At 48.0% G+C, this 23951-nt stretch overlaps 2 protein-coding genes across 13 annotated transcripts in view; both read left to right on the top strand.

The window, feature by feature from the left end:
- Window positions 1-2316: 2316 nt before the first annotated feature.
- Window positions 2317-15423, top strand: LOC131189859 (major histocompatibility complex class I-related gene protein-like). Of its 4 annotated transcripts, XR_009153139.1 has the most exons (9): window positions 2321-2484; window positions 4515-4790; window positions 6571-6846; window positions 8100-8381; window positions 10035-10127; window positions 10640-10672; window positions 11775-11808; window positions 13418-14439; window positions 14888-15423. XR_009153139.1 is itself a non-coding variant. In XM_058166412.1 (8 exons), the coding sequence occupies exons 2-7, from the start codon at window positions 4601-4603 to the stop codon at window positions 11792-11794; spliced, it is 894 nt and encodes a 297-aa protein (XP_058022395.1). In that variant the 5' UTR covers window positions 2317-2484; window positions 4571-4600; the 3' UTR covers window positions 11795-11808; window positions 13418-15423. The 4 variants fall into 4 exon arrangements, 3 of the variants coding, with proteins under 3 accessions (XP_058022395.1, XP_058022394.1, XP_058022393.1); XM_058166412.1 differs by having other exon boundaries at window positions 2317-2484; window positions 4571-4790; window positions 13418-15423; XM_058166410.1 differs by having other exon boundaries at window positions 13418-15423.
- Window positions 15424-18864: 3441 nt separating this feature from the next.
- The window catches only part of LOC131189846 (H-2 class I histocompatibility antigen, Q9 alpha chain-like), a 47998-nt gene continuing 42911 nt past the window's right edge, over window positions 18865-23951 (top strand). For all 9 annotated transcript variants that reach the window (XM_058166374.1, XM_058166373.1, XM_058166367.1 and 6 more), the window contains exons 1-2: window positions 18865-19021; window positions 19560-19835. In XM_058166374.1, the coding sequence (XP_058022357.1) occupies window positions 18952-19021; window positions 19560-19835 (346 nt within the window). In that variant the 5' untranslated portion in view covers window positions 18865-18951. The remainder of the gene's footprint in view (window positions 19022-19559; window positions 19836-23951) is intronic.

Consider the following 23951-nt stretch of genomic DNA (forward strand, 5'->3'; position numbering starts at 1 on the left):
GGAAGGGGAGGAACCGAGGCAAAAACTGGGGGGCTCCTGGGGGCTTCTAGGGGAGGAGGCAGCCTTTTTGCTCCTGTGTCCAGATGTTTCTCTTGCCTCAGGCTGTTGGCCAAGTGGCTGGTCTCTGAGCCTCACCCAGGGGCCCTTCGGGAGACCGGCCAGAGCCGTCCTGGTCCCCTTGCAGAAGGGCAGCTTCTCCTCCTCCTGGGAGATCCTCTCTGGGCTCCTCAGCTGCCCAGTATGATGCAGGGGCCCAAGAATGGGGAGACCCCTGATTGATGGGAAAGATGCCCCCCATATTTCAGAAAGTCCTCAACTTATGATCACAATTGAGCCCAAAATTTATGTTGCTAAGAAATTTGTTAAGTGACTTTTGCCCCGTTTTACGACCATTCTTGCCACAGTTGTTAAGTTAATAACACAGTTATTGTGGCTTCCCCATTGACTTTGTCAAAAGGTTGCAAAAGGGGCCACATGACTGGGGGACTCTGCAACTGTCATAAATATGAGTCAGTTGCCAAGCATCCAAATGTAAATCACATGAGCCATGAAGATGCTGAAATGTCCATAAGTCTGAACAATGGTCATATGTCTTTTTTTCAGTGCCACTGTAATTTCGAACAGCCACAAAACGAAAGGTTGTAAGTCAAGGACTACCTGTATAGCAGATGCTTTCTGGGCAAGGAGGAGTGAAAAGGGGTTACCCCAATTCCTTTTGGGCTCCCCAGATGCCCTCAAGAGCTCCCATCTTTGAGATCCTATAAAGCAGACGTCCAACCTGCAACAGGAGAGTCACATTCAGCCTTGGGCAGCTAATAATGAAGCCCCACAAAACTTTTAATGTTATAATAAACAAGATAAAAGGTAAAAGAAGCATATGTTAACTATATTATATAATTTATACGCAGCCCAAGGCAATCCCTTTTCACTCAGTGCTGCCCAGGGAAGCTAAAAGGTTGGACACGCCTGATTTAAAGCATTTGGTGAGAATTCAGTCAATATTTGAGCACCTCCTTCTGAATCAAAGCTTTTAGAAATATATTTATTTATTAGACACCTCTGACTGGCCAGCTTTGTCTTGAAAATGCCACAAGAGCCTTTGAGCATTTTCATCCCCAGCGAAGATCAGTCGGAGTTTCTGACCTGGAACATAGAATCATAGGGCTGGATGGGACCTCAGAGGTCTTCCAGTCAGTGGTGGGTTTCAAATCTTTTTACTATGAGTTCTGTGGGTGTGGCTTGGTGGGCGTGGCATGGCTTGGTGGGCGTGGCAGGGGAAGGATAGTGTAAAATCTCCATTCCCTTCCCACTCCAGGGGAAGGTTACTGTACAATCTCCATTCCCTCCCAATCAGCTGGGACTTGGGAGGCAGAGAATAGATGGGGGTGGGGCCAGTCAGAATTTTTACTACTGGTTCTCTGAACTACTCAAAATTTCTGCTACCGGTTTTCCAGAACTGGTCAGAACCTGCTGAAACCCACCTCTGCTTCCAGTCCAACCTCCAGCTTAAGGTAGGAGAACTTATACCATCCTGGTCAAAAGACTGTCCCATCTGTTTTTGAGCAGCCACAACTCCAGGAGGCGAACTATTCCATTGAGTAAACATTCTCACTGTTAGAAATTCTCTCCTTCCTTCTAGATGGAATCTCTCTTTAACAAACTTCCACCCATTTTTCTTTTCTCCTGCCCTCTGGAGCTTTGGAGGAGAAGCCGATCCCCTCTTCTTTGTGGCAACCGCCCCCTTCCTGACCCCCCTCCCCAAGTACTGGGAGGCAGTTATCATGTCCCCCCACCCCGATTCTTCTCTGCCAGAGACACCTCCTTCCTTGAGTCTCTTCATCCTATATGATTTGGCTTCCAGATCCTTTATCATCTTTCCTTGCTCTTCTCGGAACACTTTCTAGGGTCTCAGTGGTTTTTCCTATCCTGGTCACCAGAGTTGTACCCAGCATACCAAGTGTGGCTTCACTAGTGCAATATAAACCGGCTTTATCGCTTCTCCTAATCTTGATCTTCTCCCTCTGTTGAGGCAGCCCAAGACCCCCTTGGCTTTTTGGCAGCTCCCCTCACCCCCCCAGGCTGGGAGGGGCTGTGCGGAGTCTCCCCTCCTCCTCCCTTGAGCCCCTCCCCCCAGGCCCAGAGAATCCTCCCTCTTTTCCCAGCCCCGCAGTTCCGCCCCTCCCCCAAGAGGCGGAATCCCTGGAAGCAGGTTCCCTGATAGGCTTCTCTCATTGGTCGCGCTTGGACATCTGCCTAGCAACCAATGACGGAAATGGGGTTACATTTTTTCTACTGGTTGGGTTCGCCCAATCGCCAGCGGGCTCTGGATTGTTGCGCTGTTGGCCACCCGGAACTCCCTTTGGTTTGCCTGAGACTTCAGGAGAGCGGAGCGCAGGTGGAGGATCGCGGCCAGGATGGCTCTGCGCTCTGCGCCCTTCCTGCTCCTGGTGTTGGTGGCGGTCGCCCTACGAGAGAGCTGCTTCGGTGAGTCCCTTTGGGGGCCTCTGGGGGGGAGTCGCCCTTTTTATCTGCAAGGGAATCTTTCTCTCCCCCCCCACCCAAAAAAAGTTTATTCCCAAAAGGAGAATCCTGATTCGGTCCTCTTTCTAGTCCGCTCCTCCCCCCCCCCGGCCACTTTGGGAGTAGGCCCCTTTGGGAACAGGACAAGGGTGGCCCCTCCAGATGTCAGTCAAGTCTACCTGGGCGTCCCGAAGCTCAATTCTTTCTCTCCCGCAAAGTGAAGATTGTTGGAAAGCGGCGTTTGCACGTGATCAGGTCAGTTCACAAACTTCCAGGCTTTCTTCGCCCAATTCCCTCCGCCTGGATCCTCCTTCCTGCCTGTGTCGGTGATCTGTGGCTCTTTAGAATAGAATAGAATAGAATAGAATTTTATTGGCCAAGTGTGATTGGACACACAAGGAATTTGTCTTGGTGCATATGCTCTCAGTGTACATAAAAGAAAAGATACGTTCATCAGGGTACAACATTTACAACACAATTGATGATCAATATATCAATATAAATCATAAGGATTGCCAGCAACAAGTTATAGTCATACAGTCGTAAGTGGAAAGAGATTGGTGATGGGAACTATGAAACGATTAATAGTAGTGCAGATTCAGTAAATAGTCTGACAGTGTTGAGGGAATTATTTGTTTAGCAGAGTGATGGCCTTCGGGAAAAAACTGTTCTTGTGTCTAGTTGTTCTGGTGTGCAGTGCTCTATAGCGTCGTTTTGAGGGTAGGAGTTGAAACAGTTTATGTCCAGGATGCGAGGGATCTGCAAATATTTTCACGGCCCTCTTCTTGATTCGTGCAGTATACAGGTCCTCAATGGAAGGCAAGTTGGTAGCAATTATTTTTTCTGCAGTTCTAATTATCCTCTGAAGTCTGTGTTTTTCTTGTTGGGTTGCAGAACCGAACCAGACAGTTATAGAGGTGCAAATGACAGACTCAATAATTCCTCTGTAGAATTGGATCAGATTATGGCTTCTGGTGTTGGGAGGACCCGGCTTGATTCTCTTTATTTAGTTTTTTTCCTTTCGTTTTGCTGAAATGAAGAAATCTTGGGATAATCAGAGTGAAATTTTCTCTGAAATGAGGAGGAGCCCCACTGAGTCCTGGATTCAAAGCCGATTCCTGCTGAGATGGCTGAATTCTGGGAGGGGAGGGGGCATTTTCCAGCCATGGGGGGGGGAACAGGAAGAAGATTTGGGAGGCTCCATTGCTGCTCCCTTCCTTGACCCCCCCTTTGTTGCTTCCCCTAAGGATCCCATGGTCTCTGTTTCCAGCCAGGGTTGGTGGGTGGGCTAAGTGGCTTCATTCCTGCTCCCTTCCCTCCCCCTATTTGCCTTCCCACATTTTGGTTTCCCCTAAGGATCCCATGGCCTCTGATCTCACCTGGATTCCCTCTCTCCCGTTCCCTCCCCCATTTTATAAAATCTTCCCTAAAATCTGCAGCTACTCTTTTTTTCTGTGAATAGAAACTTGGGGTGTCCAGGTGGGGTTTCCTGCTGCTTTTGGGCTTCCGGGAGGCTGGAATCCCTTTTTTACCTGTGGGGTGATTGCAGCTTCCTTGGGGCAGAGACTGAGCAATCCAGGAGGGGGTCCTTCAGGTCCTCCAGAAGCTGCTTCTTTCCCTCTCAGTCGCTCCCTCATTCCATCTCCTGCCTCTTCTGCCACCATCTCCCCCTCCCGTCCCCCCTTCCTCCTCCACCCCCCAACTTTCTTCTTCTTCTTCTTCTTCTTCTTCTTCTTCTTCTTCTTCTTCTTCTTCTTCTTCTTCTTCTTCTTCTTCTTCTTCTTCTTCTTCTTCTTCTTCTTCTTCTTCTCTCCTCCTCCTCCTCCTCCTCCTCCTCCTCCTCCTCCTCCTCCTCCTCCTCCTCCTCCTCCTTCTCCTTCTTCTTCTCCATCTTCTTCTTCCTTCATTCTCCCCAGAGCCCCAGATGGGAGCCTCCATGGGATCAGGGTCCTTGACTGAAGCCCCCTAACTCTGGCCCTCTGGCTCCCTTCCAGGCGCCTCTTCCCACTCCCTGAAGTACTTTTTCTTCTCCATTGCGGACCCCAATCAGGGGCAGCCCCACTTTGTCTCTGTGGGGTACATGGATGATCAAATCTTAGATCACTATGACAGCCACACCCGGAAAGTGCAGCCTCGAGTCTCCTGGATGGAGAAGGTGGGGAAGGAGGATCCCCAGTATTGGGAGAGAGAGACCCACATAGCACATGACCGTGAGGAGCTGTTCAAAGAAAACTTGGAGACTCTGAGGAGTCGCTACAATCAGAGCAAAGGTGAGTGATGGGTAATCAGAGCAAAGGTGAGTGATGGGTCGGGTGGCTCCTCCGGCCCCATATTCCCCTTCCCAGGAACCAGAGGGGGGAGAAAGGGGGGTCCCTTCAAACTTCCCCCTGGTTTACGCCAATTGCCTGATCTTCGGACCTTTCGCCGTGAGCTGAAAACGCGTTTATTTATTCAAGCGGGACTGGCTTGAAAGTTTTATTAATTTTAATTGGGATTTTTATGCATTTTAGGGTTTTAAATTCTTAAATTTCGGCCATTTATGTAATATGCTTGGTTTTAAGTTTGTTTTAAATGTGTTTATTGTGGGGTTTTTATTATCTGGCTGTACACCGCCCTGAGTCCTTCGGGAGAAGGGCGGTATAAAAATCTAATGAAATAAAAATAAATAAATAATAAATAAAAGGAAAAGGCTGCTTCCAGACCTTTTAAAAAGTCTTTTTTTAATATGTTCATTGTTGAAAATGATGAAAAGACGTTTAGAGTTATCGATCTATCTGTCTGTATATTGATATATTAAATATCAATGTATGTTTGTCCTTACCTCCATAGCTGACATTTTCTGCCAATTGCAGTTAATGAACACTTTTTAAAAGTTATCTATTTATCTATCTGAATATTGATATGGATATGATATAAACTGAGGTAAAAAGAGACCGAAATCTCCCCTTCCCCCCATGAAAGTTGGAGGGTCTGACCTTGGAGGATCTCCTGCTGTGGGGGAGGAAAAAAAATCACAGATCCCCCCCCCCAAAAAACAGGCAGATGGATCCTAAGGAGATCCTGGGGGAAGCAGGTCCTCATCCTTCTCTCTGTTTCCACCCCAGAGAAATGAGGGATCAAGTGCAGATCTACTTGGGGAGACTAGATCCCTTTCCTTCACCCCCTTTTTGGAGGAATGAGGGGGGGGCAAAATGCCAGGAGCTTCTTCTTATCCTCCAGTTTGAAGGAGAGGCTAGGAGGCCCAAATGGGGGGTGGGTCTTGTGGTGGGCATCTCAGGGCCACTTCCAGGATCCCCCCAATCTTGATGGGGAAAGATAGAAAAGAAACCTCCATTTGGGATCCTTCCAGAAGTCATGGCTTCCCATTCTTGGTCCTTCAGGATTAACTCCTGCCCTGCCCTCTTGGTGGGGCTGCCCTGGAGGGGGGGGAGTCCTTTTTTAGCAGCCCCCTGTCTGCCATCTTTGGGGGACAAGATTTACCTTCGAGGAAACTTATTTCGGGGGGTTGCAAGGAAATGTGTGTGTAAGGATAGGCTGCTTTTGGCTGATATAAACCTTCTCCATAAACATCAGCCATTGTCTCTCCTTTCATCCTAAGGAGGTGCAGCCCCCCCCCTCTTCCATCTTTTCCTTGCCCCTCCCCCCCTCCAGGCAGACCCCAGAAGTCTGCCAGTTCAGCCCCTGATCCCTGAGGGTCTCCCCAGATCCCTCCAGGCCCCCTGCTGGCCTCTCAGGGGAGCAGAGCTGGACCCAGAGGGCTCCCCCTGGTGGAGAAAAGAGGGAGGAGACCTGACATAGTGGAGGGGAGCCACCTTATATTATATAATATATATAGTATAATATAATTTGTATTAAACCTTTTCAATGAGAATATAAAAACTAATGTAAAGATGAAATTGAACAATGGTGCTGAAATGGAACAATTGGGGGGAATTGCTATGGAGGAAATAGATGTGTCAGTGCCTCCTTCCAGTCTCCAATCCCTGTAGGGAGGGGGGTGCTCTGTATCTCCTGAGGACTCCCCAAACCATCCTCCTGTCCCTCTTTCAGGCCTTCACACATGGCAGCATATGTATGGCTGTGAACTCCAGGGAAACAGGAGCAAAGGAGGGTTTTTGCAATATGGCTACGAAGGGAAGACCTACATCACCTTCGACAAGGAGACCCTCACCTGGGTGGCTCCTGAACCCCAAGCCCAGATCACCCAGAGGATATGGGATGCTCTTCCAGCACAAAATCAGTACATTAAGTCCTACCTGGAGAAGGGATGCATTGACTGGATAAAGAAGTACCTGCCCTACAGGAAGGAGATGCTGCTGAGGACAGGTGAGTATCTGGACCCAGGCTGAAGTTTCCTCCTTTATGGACAGATTTTTGGACACATTCTGCCCCTTTCGGTTCTGGTTTGCAACCTGGATGCCAGGGAAAGAATCCTCTTCGTCCCCTTCCAGTTTCTCTCCAGAATTTGGGAAGCCTGTTTGGTTCCCCTGGTCAGGGAGGCATTCTAAAACATTCCTCCCAGCAACTCTCCTTTCCCCCCACATCCCACAGGGGGCTCCCTCCTTGCATCTGACGATACATCTCCCACCCCCCATCACCAGGGGGCGCCTACCATTAATAGGACATTATCAGTGCCTCCACACAGTAATGGCCCAGGTTAAAGTGGGGGGGGGGAACCCACAGATTCTGTGGGTCTTTTTCTTAAACCTCAAACAGCTTCCTTATCTTTGACTTGAGTGACTTCCCCAGAAAGCAACCCCTTCCCCACCTTCAGGAACCCTCCCTCACCCCTCAGGGCTTCCTGCTCACATTGTAATATTTCCCCCTTTTTCTTTCCTGTACCATCCTTCTCCTTCTGGCCCTACATGCTCCTCTCTGGGGTCCTTGATCCCTCCAGGATCAGCTGGGTGAGATCAGAATCCATTAGAGACCCCTCCCCACAATTGCCAACAGCTCCTCTCTCTTCCACTGGCCTCACCTCTCTCTGCTCCCCTTTGAGAGAGAGAACCTGTTTCCCAAATTAACCAGGGTGAGATTCCTAAAGCCCTGAGCTCATTGCTTTGGTTCCCATTCTGCCCCCCCCTCCCCTCCCCCCCTGGGAAAGTGTTGCCCTATGCTAAAGAAAATAGATAATCCTGAAACTGTGGTTGTGTCTCTTGAAAGAGCCCTAGAACAGCCTCAGATCTGGAGAAGTGGACCCCAAAAGTAAGGAGAAACATCCGTGTTGTTATTTTTTAAAGGGAACCCCTCAAGAGCATCTCCACTATCCCTCCCCTGAAGGGAGCAGCCCCAAATCTCTCAGAGTTCAAAGGAGTCAGAGCTGAATTTAGTTAGACCCTCAATTTGCTGCTGGAGGTTTTTCAGGCTGAGTCCCTGGAAGGGATTCAAAATCAGGAATCCTTCTGGTTGGGCATTTTCCAGTTTTGGAGCATTTCCTAAAAGTCATGGAGACACTGCAGGTGTGGAATGTAAATCTTTTGGTTCAAACTAAGCAGTGGGAGATTTTCCTGCCCCTCCAAGTTTCTCATCCACCTTCCAGGCTCTGGAGGGGCTCAGAGTTAATTCTGGTATATGTGCAGATCCCCCAGTGGTGACGGTGAGCAGCAAGAAGGAAGAGGAGGATGGGATGGAGACGCACATCTGCCGCATAGATGGCTTCTACCCCAGGGAGATCGATGCCTCCTGGACGAGGGACGGGGAGGTCTGGCTCCAGGACACCCACCATGGGCCTGTGGCCCCCAATGCGGATGGGACCTACCACTACTGGCTCAGCGTCCGGATCGATCCCAAAGAGAGGGAACGCTATCGGTGCCACGTGGAGCACGATCGGCTGCAGGAACCTCTGGACGTGGCCATAAAAGGTCAGAGGCTGCAGGGAGGGAAAGTCTGGGCTCTTTGGCAGGCTGGAGGGTGGTAGGAGAGAAATCTGGCCCCAGATGGGTCCAGATGTGAGCATATCTGGATTACATTGGTTTTTCCATTGTTGAGGTTTGTGGCCCTGCAGTCAATAGAATTGGCTTTAGTTGATTTAAGGCAAGCAGTAGATCCCTCAGAACAATTGGCTGATCCTGATTAAATGCCTTTAAATCCTCTTGGCTCTCTTCTTCCCCAGTTTCCTGCATGGGAACAGCACTTATGCTAAACACCAAGACATAGAAATCCTAAAACACAAAAATCAGGAGGAATCTGGTAGCTCCCTTTCTCAATGCCAGATTTCATTTAAAGTGATGAACTGTGGTTGACTTCAGGAAATGCACAGGGTGGCTGGTCTGATGGCTCAGGAAGCAGAAAAGGGGCTGTCAGTCTGAGCTTTTGCCATGACAGATTTACACAACGTTCCTGTTGTAAAGAACAAAATGTCACTCTGTGTTGCTGCTCTAAGGAAGAAAACTACACACTATTTTATGATTAGGGATCGACAGGAATTCCTGGGGCTCAGCATAAAACCAAAGGAAAACAATCCTCTGTCAAAGAACTCTGAAAATGCTCCAGTCTTCATGCTCATTAAATAAATCCTATTATTTATTATTGACTGACTGACTGACTGACTTTCTGCCTCTGGCCCAGGGTCACTCAGCTGACTTTCATGGTTAAGTCAGAACATTAAGTCACAATCAACCTTGACTGGAAAGTCCATTTTCAAAAGAAGGTGGTTTCTGGGGGAAAAAATCCATAAATTCAGTTAGGTTTAATTGACTTGTAAGATTTTCAGTGCAAAGAAGACATAGATTTTTTTTCTGCTGAATTGGGACTCTGACTAAGAACAGAATAACAGAGTCGGAAAGGAGCTTAAACAGGAGATCCTATACCATTCTGGATGTCCAATCACTTCTTAAAAGCTTCCAAAATTTCAAACTTAAGAAAAAAAAATCATGAAGAGACCTCCCCAGTTCCACCCAAAGTCATGATACATTGGAGCAATGTATAAAAAAAGAACAAATTGTTTTTATGGTTTCATGAATTTTATTTAGGTTTTATTATATTGTTGAAGTTTTCATTTTTTTGTAAACTGCTGAGTCTCAAAAGATTGTAAACTGCTGTTTTTGAGCTGAGGAATATCAGCTGCCTTCGTGAGTTGGGCTCTTATGAGACAAAGGCTGCATCATAAGGAAACGTCAAGGTGTCTTCAAGCTACCATTAGAAGGACATGAAGAGGAGCCCAACTGTTTAATTTGGGGACTTTCCAGTCCTTTGGCTGCCTATAGAGCCCTGGTGGCTCAGTGATTGGAATCCAGCATTGCAGGCTAACTCTGCCCGCTGACTTGTGTTCGATCCTAACTGGCTCAAAGTTGACTCAGCCTTCCATCCATCCTTCTGAGGTTGGTAAGATGAGGACCAAGATTGTTGGGGGCAAGATGATGATGGTGTAAGCCACTGAGAGAATGGTATAAAGCACTATGGGGCAGTAATAGTCTATTGCTGTTGCTAGTTGCTGTTGCTACTAAGTCTTCCCCCCTAATTAGGATGCTTGTTTGGGCATCTCCGTCAATGATCTGCTCTTTCTCCCAATTCAGTTCCAGAATCCAACCAGATGGGGCTCATCATCGGCTGCGTTGTGGGTGGTCTTGTCCTGGTTTGTGTGATTGTTGGGATCTTGGTATTTTTCAGTAAGTATCATTTCTGGGGGTGATTTAAGGAAGATGCAGAGATTCCTCCCAAATCTCTCCCTTTGGGGAGCTTCTTCTGGGCTTCCTTCTGTTTCCCGGCCCTCTTGGGGAGCATCTGGGATCTCAATCTGTTGCTGGCAGTCCAGTTTCAACTTTGCTGAGTCTGAGGTTGGGAGAATCATGTCTTCTCCTGAGTTGGGAAGAGGCATCACAATTCTGTCCCTTTCAAAGGCTTTGGTCAAAGAGCAGCAGAGAAGGATTTCCATGAAAATCTTCCTCCCCTCCCAGTTGCTGTTGCTGCTTCCCCCAATTCCCCTCCATCCCTCTCAGAGGCAGCAGGTCTCTCTTGGGGCAAATCAAGAGATACATTAGTATTTTGAAGATCTTTCTGTTTTTATAAATGGGACAAAGGGTCTGTAAAATACCTCCTGGGATTTTTCCTCCTGAAGAGGGAGGGATTAGATGATCTCCATTGGATTCTTTTAAACTTTCAATGATTTTTGTCTTTGTAGAAAGACGTCAAGATGATTACAATGCAGTACCAAGTGAGTGAATTGTCCTCTTTCCATGTAATTTCCAATTTAGAACTGGCCTCAGAGGCACCATCACTTGAGGGTTGTGTGTGTATGTGTGTGTTTAAACACAAAAAAACCCCACATGAAGCTGCAGAGTTGTGCTATTTCCTCCTAAGAACTAAGCTGGGGAAGGAGCCCCACTTTTCATAACAGCCAGGCTGTTCTTGGGAGTGGAGACCCCAAAGGGAAATATCTAGGACAGGGAACCCTCAAGAAAATGAGAACATCCACCTGGGTGAAAGATTTCCTCCCAGTGAGAAGCTGCTCACTCAGTTTCCAAATAATGTACAAAATCCACTTTCCTTGCACTGATTTGTTCCTGCGGAGGAGAAGAGAAACTCTCCCTGTTGGATTTCCAGGCACTTTCATTCAGGCAGGGAAGGCAGCCCAGAGTCAGCATGGTGGAGCCTGGCACCCTTTGGAGGAAAGAGCCCTTCATTCCTTGGTGGGAAATAGGAAAACCACCACAATGCCCTGATCCCCAGTGGTTAGAGACTCTTCCGGTGGGATAGCTGAGACCTGGCTGAATCTGGAAATTGGGGGTGTTCCCCTCAGAGAGATGTGCCCAGCTGGGTTTAGGGTTTGGCACCAACCCTGATTTCAACCCTGAGCTACAAATATTCTCCTTTATTGCCCTTGGGAGACTTCAATTTGCCACCCATGAGTTTGGCCTCGGAAGCTGCCCGGGGGTTCGTGGCCACCATGGTGGATAAGGGCCTCTCCCAGATCCTCTTGGATCCGACCTCAGGCAGTGGTCAATAAACACCGGATATGATCTTGTTGTTGGAGTAAATGGCAACATGAACTGGTGGCGAATATATTGTATATATATACTGATTTTTAATATATTGTTTCAAATATTTTACAATCCATTTTATTGTAAGCTTCTTAGAGTCACCTTGAACAGAGCGAAGGCGTAGAAATTTAATAATAAAATAAATAAATAGGTTGGTCTCTGAGAGATGAAGCTGCAGAGGTTTAATGGTGAAGAGAGATCAGGACAAAGCTATCCTATCCTATCCTATCCTATCCTATCCTATCCTCTCATTATGTGTGTTTCTCTCCAATGCAGGGAGGAACGTGGCCATTTAGCAGCCCCCTTGCAGGTGAGTGGCCCCACTGGGGTCTGTGTGGGGAGGAGGAAGGGAGGGAAATGGGGGCTTTGAGGTCCAAGGACCAACTGAAGGTGAATGTCGTGTCCCACTCCTCCGCTGACGGCCGGGTCGAGGAAGTCCGTATCAAGCGTGCCTCTGCAGCTCTGCCAAAGTCCTATCAGAGTTCTCAAGGCAGGCAGGAGACCAGGAAGTGACTTCAGCAATCCAAGTTAGACTTTGCCTGACTCAGAGAATGCCAGAAAGCAGATCCTTTATATAGGCCATGGGGTGTGGCTCCATGACTCAGCACCTATCCAGGCCTGCCCCTCCCTTCTTTTTGCTGACGTCGCCTCTCAACTCTCCGGAAGCGAGGATCTCTCCAGCCTCCAGCTGTTGGCAATCCTAGCTCATGACTGGCCTCACATTCTTCAGGCTCACATGCTGTGGGGGAGGGGTTTAGTTGCTCCGTTTGCCTGGGCATGGTGCCAGGACTGGGGGCTGAAGGCACGTCAGGCCCTTCGTCTTGCTCGGCCTGTCCATGGAGGCATGCCAGGACATTCTTCCAAACTATCAGCGTCCGGCAGGAGATAAGAGGGGCCCGGCTGCGGCAGGGGGAGCGGGTGAGACACAACAGTGAAGATGCTTTGGGAAATTCCTCTTCTCTCCCCTACTCATCTCAAGCGCTGGAAGGGAAGGAATTTGGGGGAGATCCGGAGGGGCTTTGGGAAGGGGGGGCTCTGCCTGCCCTCAAACTCTTCTCCTGCAAGGCCAGACTGTGACTCCTTTTGGGATCTGAGTGTCTTGGATCAGGAGGCTCAGAGAGCTGCAAGGAGGAGATTTGTCAAGAAACTACGTAGCAGTTCTCCAGATGAAGTCAAAAGACACTGAGACAAATTTGTCATTTAGATATATAAATATATTTAACATTTATAGTTGCAGCAGACGAGATAGTCAGGAACACAGGAACATCCTGAGGTAAATCAAGCAACATATGGAACACAGAGAAGAAAAAGGCGGGAAAAAAGGGAAACTCCCCCTTTATACCGACAGCAACCAATCGTAACGTAGATTGCCTCATGCTGGACCTGCCACTCTCCAGCCAATCAGCTACAACTTTGTGTTCTGGCCCCTTGTACACTTTCCTGTTCCAGCTCCTGAATTGAATATCCTAACCGGACTGGGGGGTCCTCAGTGCAGGAGGGAAAGAGGGGCAGATGGGGGGCTTCTTGAGGGTCCTGCAGTCATGGATGGAGAAGGGGCTTCTCTCCTCTCCTTGGAGCCCTCTGGGAATCCCTCCCTCCAGATGCTGAAGGAAGACATTGGGGGGACAGAGGGATCCATAGATCTCCGGAAGCAACACAGACTAATATTGGATTCCTGTATTTGTGGGGGGGGGGGATTGATGTTATGGAACTTGTGGCTCAGAGACCAGTCCCAGCCCTGCCTCTCCCTTCTTTCTACCTTGGGAAATCGCATTTGATCCCTCTCTTGAGGAAGCAGCAGTTCTCTCGAGTGGGATCAGCTGGGCAGATTGGTGCTGATCCCTCAGCCTGGGCGGTGGGATTCCTCCTCTGGGCTCCCTCCCAGACTGACCCTGCCTGCTTTTTCCCTCTCTTTGCAGCACGAGTGGACAGTCCCAGCATGAGGAGAGAGGAGAGAAGAGGGGATCAGCCTTCTTCTGAATGAGGCCGGACTCTCAGGAGGAGACCTTCAGGCCCATCCTGCATGCTTGGAACCAGGATGGATTTAGGGTCTTTCACCATCGCTTTTATCATTGGATCAGTAGCCTTTTGTATTAGGATTGTGGGATGGAGGAGAAAAGAAAACATCTTACGTGTTTATAATTGTGGAATCAAAAGGATTCAAACTGTGATTAGTAGATTTTTAATTTTTAATTTATTTGTGGTTCTGCTAAAGGCATCAAAGATATCTAACACACCTTCTCCTCCTATTTTCTTCACAACAACCACCCTGTGAAGTGGGTTGGGGTCAGAAAGAATGACTGGCCCACCCAAGTTGTCTTTCGTGGCTAAAGCGGGAGTTGAACTCGCAGTCACTTTCTAGCCTGGTGCCTTAACCACTACATCAAACTGCCTTGTATAGCTTGTAAATAGCTTTGTAATATAGCTTGTAGCAACTATGTTGTTATTTCTGGTGACCTTTAATGGGCTTCTGTTGATTAACAGGTTTTAGAGGAAGGCCCATATCGAATGGGGTGAGGAATAGAATGAAGAGTTTTACTTTAAGGGAAGAGTTTAAGGGAAAAAGTTACTTTGCTTTAAAGTAACATTACTTTACTTTAATGTTAGTCTCCATCATAATTACTTGGATTGAAAGTGGAGGTTTTTTTCTCTCTCTTATTTTGTTAGTGTAAATTGTATAATGATTAGTATGTACCATGTACTGCGATTTATGGATTTTTACAGTTTATAAAAATGAAACCGGAACCTTCCCACATCATGATGTGCTGAACAGACATAATTTTTTTCTGCTGCCAACAAACAGATGATTTTGCACCAAAGCTGGTTATTTGGTGGCTTTGCTCCCTGTTTTTTAAAGGGGAGACTAGGAACCACCCAAGATGACCTTTGGACAATCATGCACAGACAGAGAAGAGAGGGGGCTGGATGCCTGCAATTCTTGGTAAGGAGTGATCAGAAGGTCTAATTTCTTGCCATCCTTTCCCTTCAGCTGCTCAGCTTTCTTAAGCACACCTGGGTTTTAATTTCACATTCTAAAGCTTTACAATCTCTTGATTCATGACTAGTTCTTTTCTGACCTATTTTATAACCTGGACTTTTACAACTTTTTTTCCTCCTCTTTCATTGTGTACCATTAAATTCAAATTATTATTTTTTATCAACGTAAGAAAGTTGCAATGCTTTATGCTACATTTATACACTATTATACTATAATTCTTGCTCTTTCTAGCTATTTCTTTTTAAGAGCCTTGATATTATATCTCTTAATTTTTTATGGGAAAATTCCCCTTTTTTTAACCCTGGGGGGAAAATCCTTTTCCCTGTGGAAGCTGTTCTTATCTGCTTCTTTTGTCTTTGAAAACAAAAAGTGTTTTTCATGTCTTCCAAAGGTGATAAAGTATTTTGGGAGATAACTGAAGAAAGAATGCTCTCCAACTTACAGGTTTTATTTGAAAATATAAACAAAAAATTCCATGGGTCAAGAATGTTCTGGAAAACCAAGACAATATGCAAAAGCAGGAAATATCAGCTGGACCTGATTTGCAATTTGAAGAGTTGGGTTTTAATTGGTCACGTCACACCCAAAGAAGTATTTGGTTTGCCAAAAAAAGATAAAAAAGAATATGAATAGAAGAAACTCTTGACAAATAGATATGACAAAGGATGGACTAGATTTTCTTGGCAAGAGAAATGCTGTTGTTAAGGAGAATTATTCAGTAGGCAGAGATAGTTACAACAGAGACTTACCAACTTTGGAAATGAGATGCAATTGTTGGTAAAGTTCCTAATAAAAAAATTAAGGAAACCTTTCACATTCAAGAACCAAACAGAAGTATTTAACACTGGACTCAGAGATAATGATTGAAGCGGTTTGTGATAAATAAGAAATTGTGTAGACTTTCTATGAAAAAATTATAATAACAGACATTTATTGTTAACAGAGGGCTTTGAATTTTAACTTTGCTGTTGTTCAACTATTAACTATTTTTCCTTTCACATCTGTAATCTATGGCAGGTCAGGTTGCAAATAGATCTACAGGATTATAAATTTTGGACCTCTTTTGCAAGGGGGGAAACTATTATTGTTGCAATAGATTTCTCAGTGTTCAACTGGGGTGGGGCATAATGCACGGTCACTCATGCTCTCGTCACTTCTCGTCTGGATTATTGCAATGCTCTCTACATGGGGCTACCCCTGAAGTGCACTCGGAGACTCCAGTTAGTCCAGAATGCAGCTGCGCGGGTGATTGAGGGAGCTCCACGTTGCTCTCGGGTAACACCACTCCTGCGTAGTCTGCACTGCCTACCTGTGGTCTTTCGGGTGCGCTTCAAGGTTTTGGTTACCACCTTTAAAGCGCTCCATGGCTTAGGGCCCGGGTACTTACGGGACCGCCTGCTGTTACCTTATGCCTCCCACCGACCCGTACGCTCACACAGAGAGGGGCTTCTCAGGGTGCCGTCCGCCAAGCAGTGCCAGCTGGCGGTCCCCAGGGGAAGGGCCTTCTCTGTTGGAGCACCTACCCTCTGGAACGAACTTCCCCCCAGTTTGCGCCAATTATCTGACCTTCGGACCTTTCGCCGGGAATTAAAAAGTTATTTATTCATCCAAGAAGGACTGGCTTGATTTTTAAATTTTCCAAATTTTAATTTTTGTAATTTTATACGGGGTATTTTAGGTTGGGTCAATTGACGGTTTTAATTTGGCCATTATTGAATATGTATTTTAAATTGATATTTTATTTCTGTATATTTAAATTGTTTTAACCTTGGCTGTACACCAAGGCTGAGTCCTTCGAGAGAAGGGCGGTATAAAAATTTAAATAAATAAATAAATAAATGTGTCTTCCTGTTTTTAAATTATTTTTCAATGTTTTTGTTTAGTTTTTTTCTGTCTCTGTTCAATCCTTTTCTTTTGGATTTTAATCTTTTACATAAAATAAAATAAAATAATAAAATAAAAAATAAAATAAAATGGTCAGTTCTAAGAAAAATGGAACAGGAGATCCAGTATGGCCTGGCTCCTTTTCCCCTAACCGTTGCACACAGACTGTAAGAATACGAAAATAGTTTGCTAAAGATAAATGGTTTTGCTTTCTTCTTACCTGAGTTGCTGCCTGTTGTTGGAAGTTGGAAATAACAAGGATTTTCCCCTCCTGGCTGTTCAGGGACCCTGATTTCACTTTGAGTGGCAGGAAGGGGAGGAACCGAGGCAAAAACTGGGGGGCTCCTTGGGGAGGAGGCAGCCTTTTTGCTCCTGTGTCCAGATGTTTCTCTTGCCTCAGGCTGTTGGCCAAGTGGCTGGTCTCTGAGCCTCACCCAGGGGCCCTTCGGGAGACAGGAGTTCAGTGACCGGCCAGAGCCGTCCTGGTCCCCTTGCAGAAGGGCAGCTTCTCCTCCTTCTGGGAGATCCTCTCTGGGCTCCTCAGGTGCCCAGTATGATGCAGGGGCCCAAGAGTGGGGAGACCCCTGATTGATGGGAAAGATGTCCCCCATATTACAGAAAGTCCTCAACTTAAGAACAGAATTGAGCCAAAAATTTATACTACTGTGAGAAATTTATTAAGTGAATTTTACCCCATTTTACAACCATTCTTGCCACAGTTGTTAAGTTAATAACACAGTTCTTAAGTGAGTGTGGCTTCCCCATTGACTTTCTTTGTCAAAAGGTCCAAAAGGGGCCACATGACTGGGGGACTCTGCAACCGTCATAAATATGAGTCAGTTGCCAAGCGTCCAAATGTAAATCACATGTGCCGAAGATGCTGAAATGGTCATAAGTGTGAAAAATGGTCATGTTCTTTTTTCAGTACCATAACTTTGAAAAGTCAATAAATGAACTCTTGTAAATTGAGGACTACCTGCATAGCGGATGCTTTTTGGGAGAGGAGTGAAAAGTGGGGGGTCTTTCACCCCAATTCCTATTGGGCTTCCCAGATGCCCTCAAGAGCTCCCATCTAAAAAGTGGAGAGTTTCCACCTGCAAGACAAGAGCCACATTCAGCCTCGGGGCAGCTAATAATGGAGCCCCACAAAACCTTTAATGTTATAATAAACATTATAATATATAATGTATATAATATATAATAAACTATGTAAAAAATAATAATAGAAGGGTTTACTGACTATATTATATAATTTATACGCAGCCCAAGGCAATCCCTTTTCACTCAGTGCTGCCCAGGGAAGCTAAAAGGTTGGACACGCCTGATTTAAAGCATTTGGTGAGAATTCAGTCAATATTTGAGCACCTCCTTCTGAATCAAAGCTTTTAGAAATATATTTATTTATTAGACACCTCTGACTGGCCAGCTCTGTCTTGAAAATGCCACAAGAGCCTTTGAGCATTTTCATCCCCAGCGAAGATCAGTCGGAGTTTCTGACCTGCAACATAGAATCGTAGGGCTGGGAGGGACCTCAGAGGTCTTCCAGTCCAACCTCCAGCTTAAGGCAGGAGAGCTTTTACCATCCTGGTCGAAAGGTTGTCCCTCTGGTGATGGAGCAGCCACAACTCCAGGAGGAGAACTATTCCATTGAGTAAATGTTCTCACTGTTAGAAATTTTCTCTTTACTTCTAGGTTGGTTCTCTATTTAACAAAATCACCCCACACTTTTTTCTCTTCGTCCTGCCCTCTGGGGCTTTGGAGAAGAAGTCCACCCCCTCTTCTTTGTGGCAGCCCCCACTAAGTACTGGAAGGCAGTTATCATGTCTCTTCTCCCCCTCGCGATTCCCCTCTGCCAGAGGCTAGAAATCCCTCCTTCCTTGAGTCTCTTCATCATATAAGATTTGGCCTCCAGATCCTTTAGGATCTTTTGTTGCTCTTCTCTGCACAGGGGCTTCTCTTTCTAGGATCTCACTCTCAGCGTCCTTTTTGTATGCTGGACATTATCGCTTCTCCTGATCTCGATCTTTGACCTTGATGAACGTATCTTTTCTTTTATGTACACTGAGAGCATATGCACCAAGACAAATTCCTTGTGTGTCCCATCACACTTGGCCAATAAAATTCTATTCTATAAAATTCTATTCTATCTTCTCCCTCTGGTGATGCAGCCCAAGACCGCCTTGGCTTTTTTGGCAGCTCCCCTCCCCCCACTCAGGCTGGGAGGGACTGTGCGGGGTCTCCCCTCCTCCTCCCCTGCGCCCCTCCCCCCAGGCCCAGAGAATCTTCCCACTTTTCCCAGCCCTCCAATTCCGCCCCTCCCCCAAGAGGCGGAATCCCTTGAAGGGGATTTCCTGATGGAACTTTCACTTTCCTCTCCACGCCTCTCTCGCCGGTTGCGCCTGGACCTCTGCCTAGCAACAATGACGAACATGGGGATACTTTTTTTCTACTGGTTGAGTTCGCCCAATCACCAGCGGGCTCTGGATTGTTGCGCTGTTGGCCACCCGGAACTCTCTTTGGTTTGCTTGCGACTTCAGGAGAGCGGAGCCCAGGTTGAGGATCGCGGCCAGGATGGCTCTGCGCTCTGCGCCCTTCCTGCTCCTGGTATTGGTGGCGGTCGCCCTCCGGGAGAGCTGCTTCGGTGAGTCCCGCTGAGGACCTTTGGAGGGGGGGGGAAGTCGCCCTTTTTATCTGCCAGGGAATCTCTCTCCCCCTCCCCAAAAATAGTTTATTCTCAGGAAGAGAATCCTGATTCGGTCCTCTTTCTAGTCCGCTCCCTCTCCCCCCCCCGGCCACTTTGGGATTAGGCCCCTCTGGGAACAGGACAAGGGTGGCCCCTCCAGATGTCAGTCAAGTCTACCTGGGCGCCCCGAAGCTCAATTCTTTCTCTCCCCAAATGAAGATTGTCGGGCCCTCCAGAAGCTGCTTCTTTCCCTCTCAGTCGCTCCCTCAGTTCAGCTCCTGCCTCCACTCCCTCCATCTCCCCCTTCCTTCCCCACTTCCTCCTCTGCCCCCCAACTCTCCTCTTCTTCTTCCTCCTCCTCCTCCTCCTCTTCCTCCTCCTCCTCCTCCTCTTCTTCTTCTTCCCTCTTTCTCCCCAGAGCCTCAGATGGGAGCCTCCATGGGATCAGGGCCCTTGACTGAAGCCCCCTAACTCTGCCCCTCTGGTTCCCTTCCAGGCGCCTCCTCCCACTCCCTGAAGTATTTCTACACCAGCATCTCAGAGCCCAGTCAAGGGCAGCCCAAATATGTCGCTATGGGGTACGTGGACGATCAGATCTTTGTTCACTATGACAGCAACAGCCGGAGGATGAAGCCTCGAGTTTCCTGGATGGAGAAGGTGGGGAAGGAGAACCCCCAGTACTGGGACAGAGAGAGTCAGACACAATGGGGCCAAGAGGAGGTGTTCAGGTATGACCTGGAGAACCTGAGGAGTCACTACAACCAGAGCGAAGGTGAGTGATGGGTCGGGTGGCTCCTCCGGCCCCATAATCCCCTCCCCAGGAACCAGAGGGGGGGAGAAAGGGGGATTTCCTTGAAAGGGAAAGGCTGCTTCCACACCTTGTAAAAAGTCTCTTTTTCTATGTTTATTCTTTTTTTAAATATCAATGTAAGATTGTTCTTACCTCCATAGCTGACATTTTCTGCCAATTGCAGTTAATGAACACTTTTTAAAAGTTATCCATCCAGTGGTGGGATTCAACCGGTTATCACCACTTTGGCTGAACCGGTTGTTAAATTGCTGACCCACCCCACCCCACCCCGCCCCACCCCCTGGGTGTGCACACAGGAGGAGGCGAGCGTGCAGGACCTGGCGTCCCTGGGTACTGCTTGCTGAGCGCTGCCCTTCATCCAGGACGCCAGGCCAGCCCTCATACACTTGGAGCCTCCTGTGTACACGCCCAGGGGGTGGGGCCAAGGTGGCAGCGCAGATCTAAGACCTGGCCCCGGTGCCTCTATGCCCTGCTCGCTGGCTTTTCCCTGGGACCGCCCCACCCCTGCTTGGGAAAGCAGTGTCCCTACCTGTACATGCAGGAAGGAAGAGATGGGAAGGATAGTGTTGTGCCTTGTCCGCTTTCCCCGCAGCCGGGGCCTTCTTATCTGCTTCCGACGCTGAGGAATGTCCTAGCATGCCTCCCGGCCCCAGCCCTGGCTCCATGCCCAGACAGGCTGAGGAAGAAGAAGTGCCTCCAGCCCCCAGCCCTGGCTCCATGCCCAGGCAAACGGAGCAACTAGACCCCTCCCCCTCCCCCTCCCCCACAGCATGTGAGCCTGAGGAAGGTCAATTACCAACAGCTGCAGACTGGAGTGACCCTCGCTTCAGGAGAATTGATAAGCGGCGTCAACAGAAGGAAGGGAGGGGCAGGCCGAGATAAGTGCTGAGTCATGGAGCCACACCCCATGGCCTATATAAAGGATCTGCTTTCTGGCATTCTCTGAGTCAGGCAAAGTCTACCTTATATTGCTGAAGTCACTTTCTGGTCTCCTGCCTGTCTTGAGAACTTTGCTAGGACTTTGGCATAGCTGCAGAGGCACGCCTGATTCGGATTTCCCTGACCCGGCCGTCAGCGGAGGCGTGGGACACGACAGATAGAGCATGGGGCCCAGGGGGCTTCTGCCTGCCAGCGCGCCACGGGCAGTAGGAGATTGCAAGCCATTGTAGGGGGGGTAGGGGGCGGCAGAAGACTACCTGATTTCCAGCTCCATCACCTTTCTCCGTCACGTTTCTTGTGGAGGGAAACGAAAGGTTGTGGGACTAAAAAATAAAGTGCAAGCAATCAATTTCAACTTCTCGCAAAAGAGAAAAATCCCACAAACTTTTGTTTTCCTGCACACGATAGCAAGAAACGCTACTGTCAGCCTCCGCTTATTACTCTAAGTGTTTAGTTCTGTAGTAGGATGTTTAACTGTTTTATTACCTTTGATTTTGAGATAAATCCTGCCTTGGCACTTGGCTACCAGCAGCCCTGCTGCCTTTTGACATGTGGCTTCTTGGGGGTGCATTTTGGAGAAGTGTCAAAAGAAATGCTAAAAGAGCAATCGTCTTGGGATTAAATTCCAAATGAAATTGGGTCTTCACGGTAAGGAGACATGAAGAAGTTTCAACGGCAGGTTTCTAACAATCTTATTAAAATGAATGTCTAGAGGCAGCTCAGCTCCAGAGGGAGCAAAAAGAGATAGGGCCCCAATGAGGGTCTTAGCTATTTAGCTCAGGAATAACAGAATAACAGAGTTGAAAGGGACTCTGAGAGGTCTTCTAGTCCAACCCCCTGCTCAGGCAGGAAAACTCAGGATGCTAAAATCTGAGTAGAGGGCCCAGGAAAGGTGTCAGAATAACAGAATAGCACTTAGAAGGGACCTTGGGGGTGGGGTGAACCCTATACCATTTCAGAGAAGTCGCTGTCCCGTCTCCTCTTGAAAACCTCCATTGTGGAAGCAGCCAGAACTTCTGGAGACAAGCAGTTCCACCGGTTAATTTTTCTTACTGTCAGGAAATTTCTCCTTAGTTTTAGGTTGTTTCTCTTTGTTCAGTTTCCATCCATTGCTTCTTATTTTGCCTTCTGGTGCTTTGGAAAATACTTTGCCCCCCCCCCCCACTTCTTTCTGGCAGCCCTTTAAAAGCCTGTTGCCTATCACACTCTTGGGCAAAGCATGTGAGCCATTTCCTCCTTTCAGTGGTCCATGAAAATACAGCTGGAGTATATAGATAATAAAATCAAAAAAAGATGAACAAGATTTTTATAGAACCATAGATATGTTGAGGCCGAGTGTGACAAGGAATGGCTGGGAGGGGAGGGGCTAGGCGAGGCACCCCTTAACATGAGTAACGTCGAATTAGCCACACCCACCCAGTCACATGACCACCTAGCCACACCCACCCAGTCACATGACCACCTAGCCACACCCACCCAGACCACCTACCATTGTGACAGAATCTGTTGTTAAATTATTTTAAATCCCACCCCTGTATCCCTCTCTCTTTCTGAATATTGATATGGTTATGGATATGAATATTGATATGGTTCTGAATATGATATGGTTATGGTTTTAACTGAGGTTAAAAAAGACCAAAATCTCCCCTCTCCCCAATGAAAGACGGAAGGTCTGACCTTGGAGGATCTCCTGGTTTGGAGGAGAAAGGGAATCACAGATCCCTCCCCCCAAAAAACAGGCAGGTGGATCCTAAGGAGATCCTGGGGGAAGCAGGTCCTCATCCTTCTCTCTGTTTCCACCTCAGAGAAATGAGGGATCAAGTGCAGATCCACCTGGGGAGACTCGATCCCTTTCCTTCACCCCCTTTTTGGAGGGACAAGTGGGGCCCAAATTCCAGGAGCTTCTTCTCATCCCCCATTTGGAAGGAGAGGTCAGGAGGCCCAAATGGGGGTGGGGGGCTCTTGGAGGGGGGATCTCAGGGCCACTTCCAGGATCCTCCAATCTTGATGGGGAAAGATAGAAAAGAAAGAAACCTCCATTTGGGGCCCTTCCAGAGTCACTCAGAGCCTTCATGGCTTCCCATCCTTGGTCCTTCAGGCTGAACTCCTGCTCTGCCCTCTTGGTGGGGCTGCCCTGGAGGGTGGGAGGCCTTCTTCAGCAGCCCTCTCTTCTGCTGCTTTTGGCTGAAATAAACCTTCTCCACAAACATCAGTCATTTTCTCTCCTTTCATCCCAAGGAGGTGCAGCCCCCCCCCCCGCCTTCTTCTGTAATGTATCTTTAAGAGTTTTGGAGGGAAATTAGAGCGGGAAATAGCACGTTGCTGATTGGCTGTTGCCTCCGACTGAACTGTATATAAAGAGGGGTTTTTCTGTTGTTCGCTGCTGGGTTCACTATAAACTAAAGAGCTGTTGTCACTCATCTGGTCTCCTGCCTCGTTATTGCCCGAATCTAACACTGGCGACGAGGATGGGATCTCGAGGCAAAAGAGCGCCAGGAACGAACCCAGCAAAATAAGGGCGGATAGCAACGATGTCCAGCTATACACCGCCAGCGCCATTCGACCCAGCCAAAGAAAAATGGGGGTCATACATGGCTCGTTTCGAGTGTTTCCTCGAAGCAAACGAACTCCAGGGGGTCTCCGACAACAGGAAGAGAGCATACTTCCTAAGCCACTGCGGTTCGGAAGTTTTCGACACCGCAGAGTCGCTTTCGGAGCCAACGCCGGTACAGTCGGTACCGTGGCAAACCCTGCAGACCGCCCTTCGGGCTCACTACGCACCAACGCCCTCAAAATTTGTTCAAAGGTTCGAATTGCGGCAACGGATGCAACGAGAGGGCGAATCGATTCGCGAGTACATGGCAGCGCTGAGAAAAGCCGCTAACCATTGCGAATATCGAGACTTGGAAGACGCCTTACTCGACCAACTCATCTGCGGGGTCAGAGACATCCGATTGCGACGGCGGCTGCTGTCCAGAAGCAACCTAACACTGGCCGTCGCCCTGGACGAGGCCAGGGCTCACGAGATGTCCACCCAAGCGGCAGAAACCTTACAAACACCGATCGCGATGGGGACTGGGGCGAAAACAACCCCGGTCCACAATGAGGAAGTCCAGGCCGAGGAGGACGGCGAGGAAG

Source organism: Ahaetulla prasina, chromosome 2 (genome assembly GCF_028640845.1).
Source record: "Ahaetulla prasina isolate Xishuangbanna chromosome 2, ASM2864084v1, whole genome shotgun sequence".
NCBI lineage: Eukaryota > Metazoa > Chordata > Lepidosauria > Squamata > Colubridae > Ahaetulla > Ahaetulla prasina.

Bases quoted from the DNA above. Each gene is read 5' to 3' on its own strand.
- LOC131189859 (XM_058166410.1), top strand. From the start codon at position 2,415: ATGGCTCTGCGCTCTGCGCCCTTCCTGCTCCTGGTGTTGGTGGCGGTC. The intron at 6,847-8,099 runs GTGAGTATCTGG...GTATATGTGCAG, and splicing joins GGAGATGCTGCTGAGGACAG to ATCCCCCAGTGGTGACGGTG. The intron at 10,673-11,774 runs GTGAGTGAATTG...TCTCCAATGCAG, and splicing joins TGATTACAATGCAGTACCAA to GGAGGAACGTGGCCATTTAG.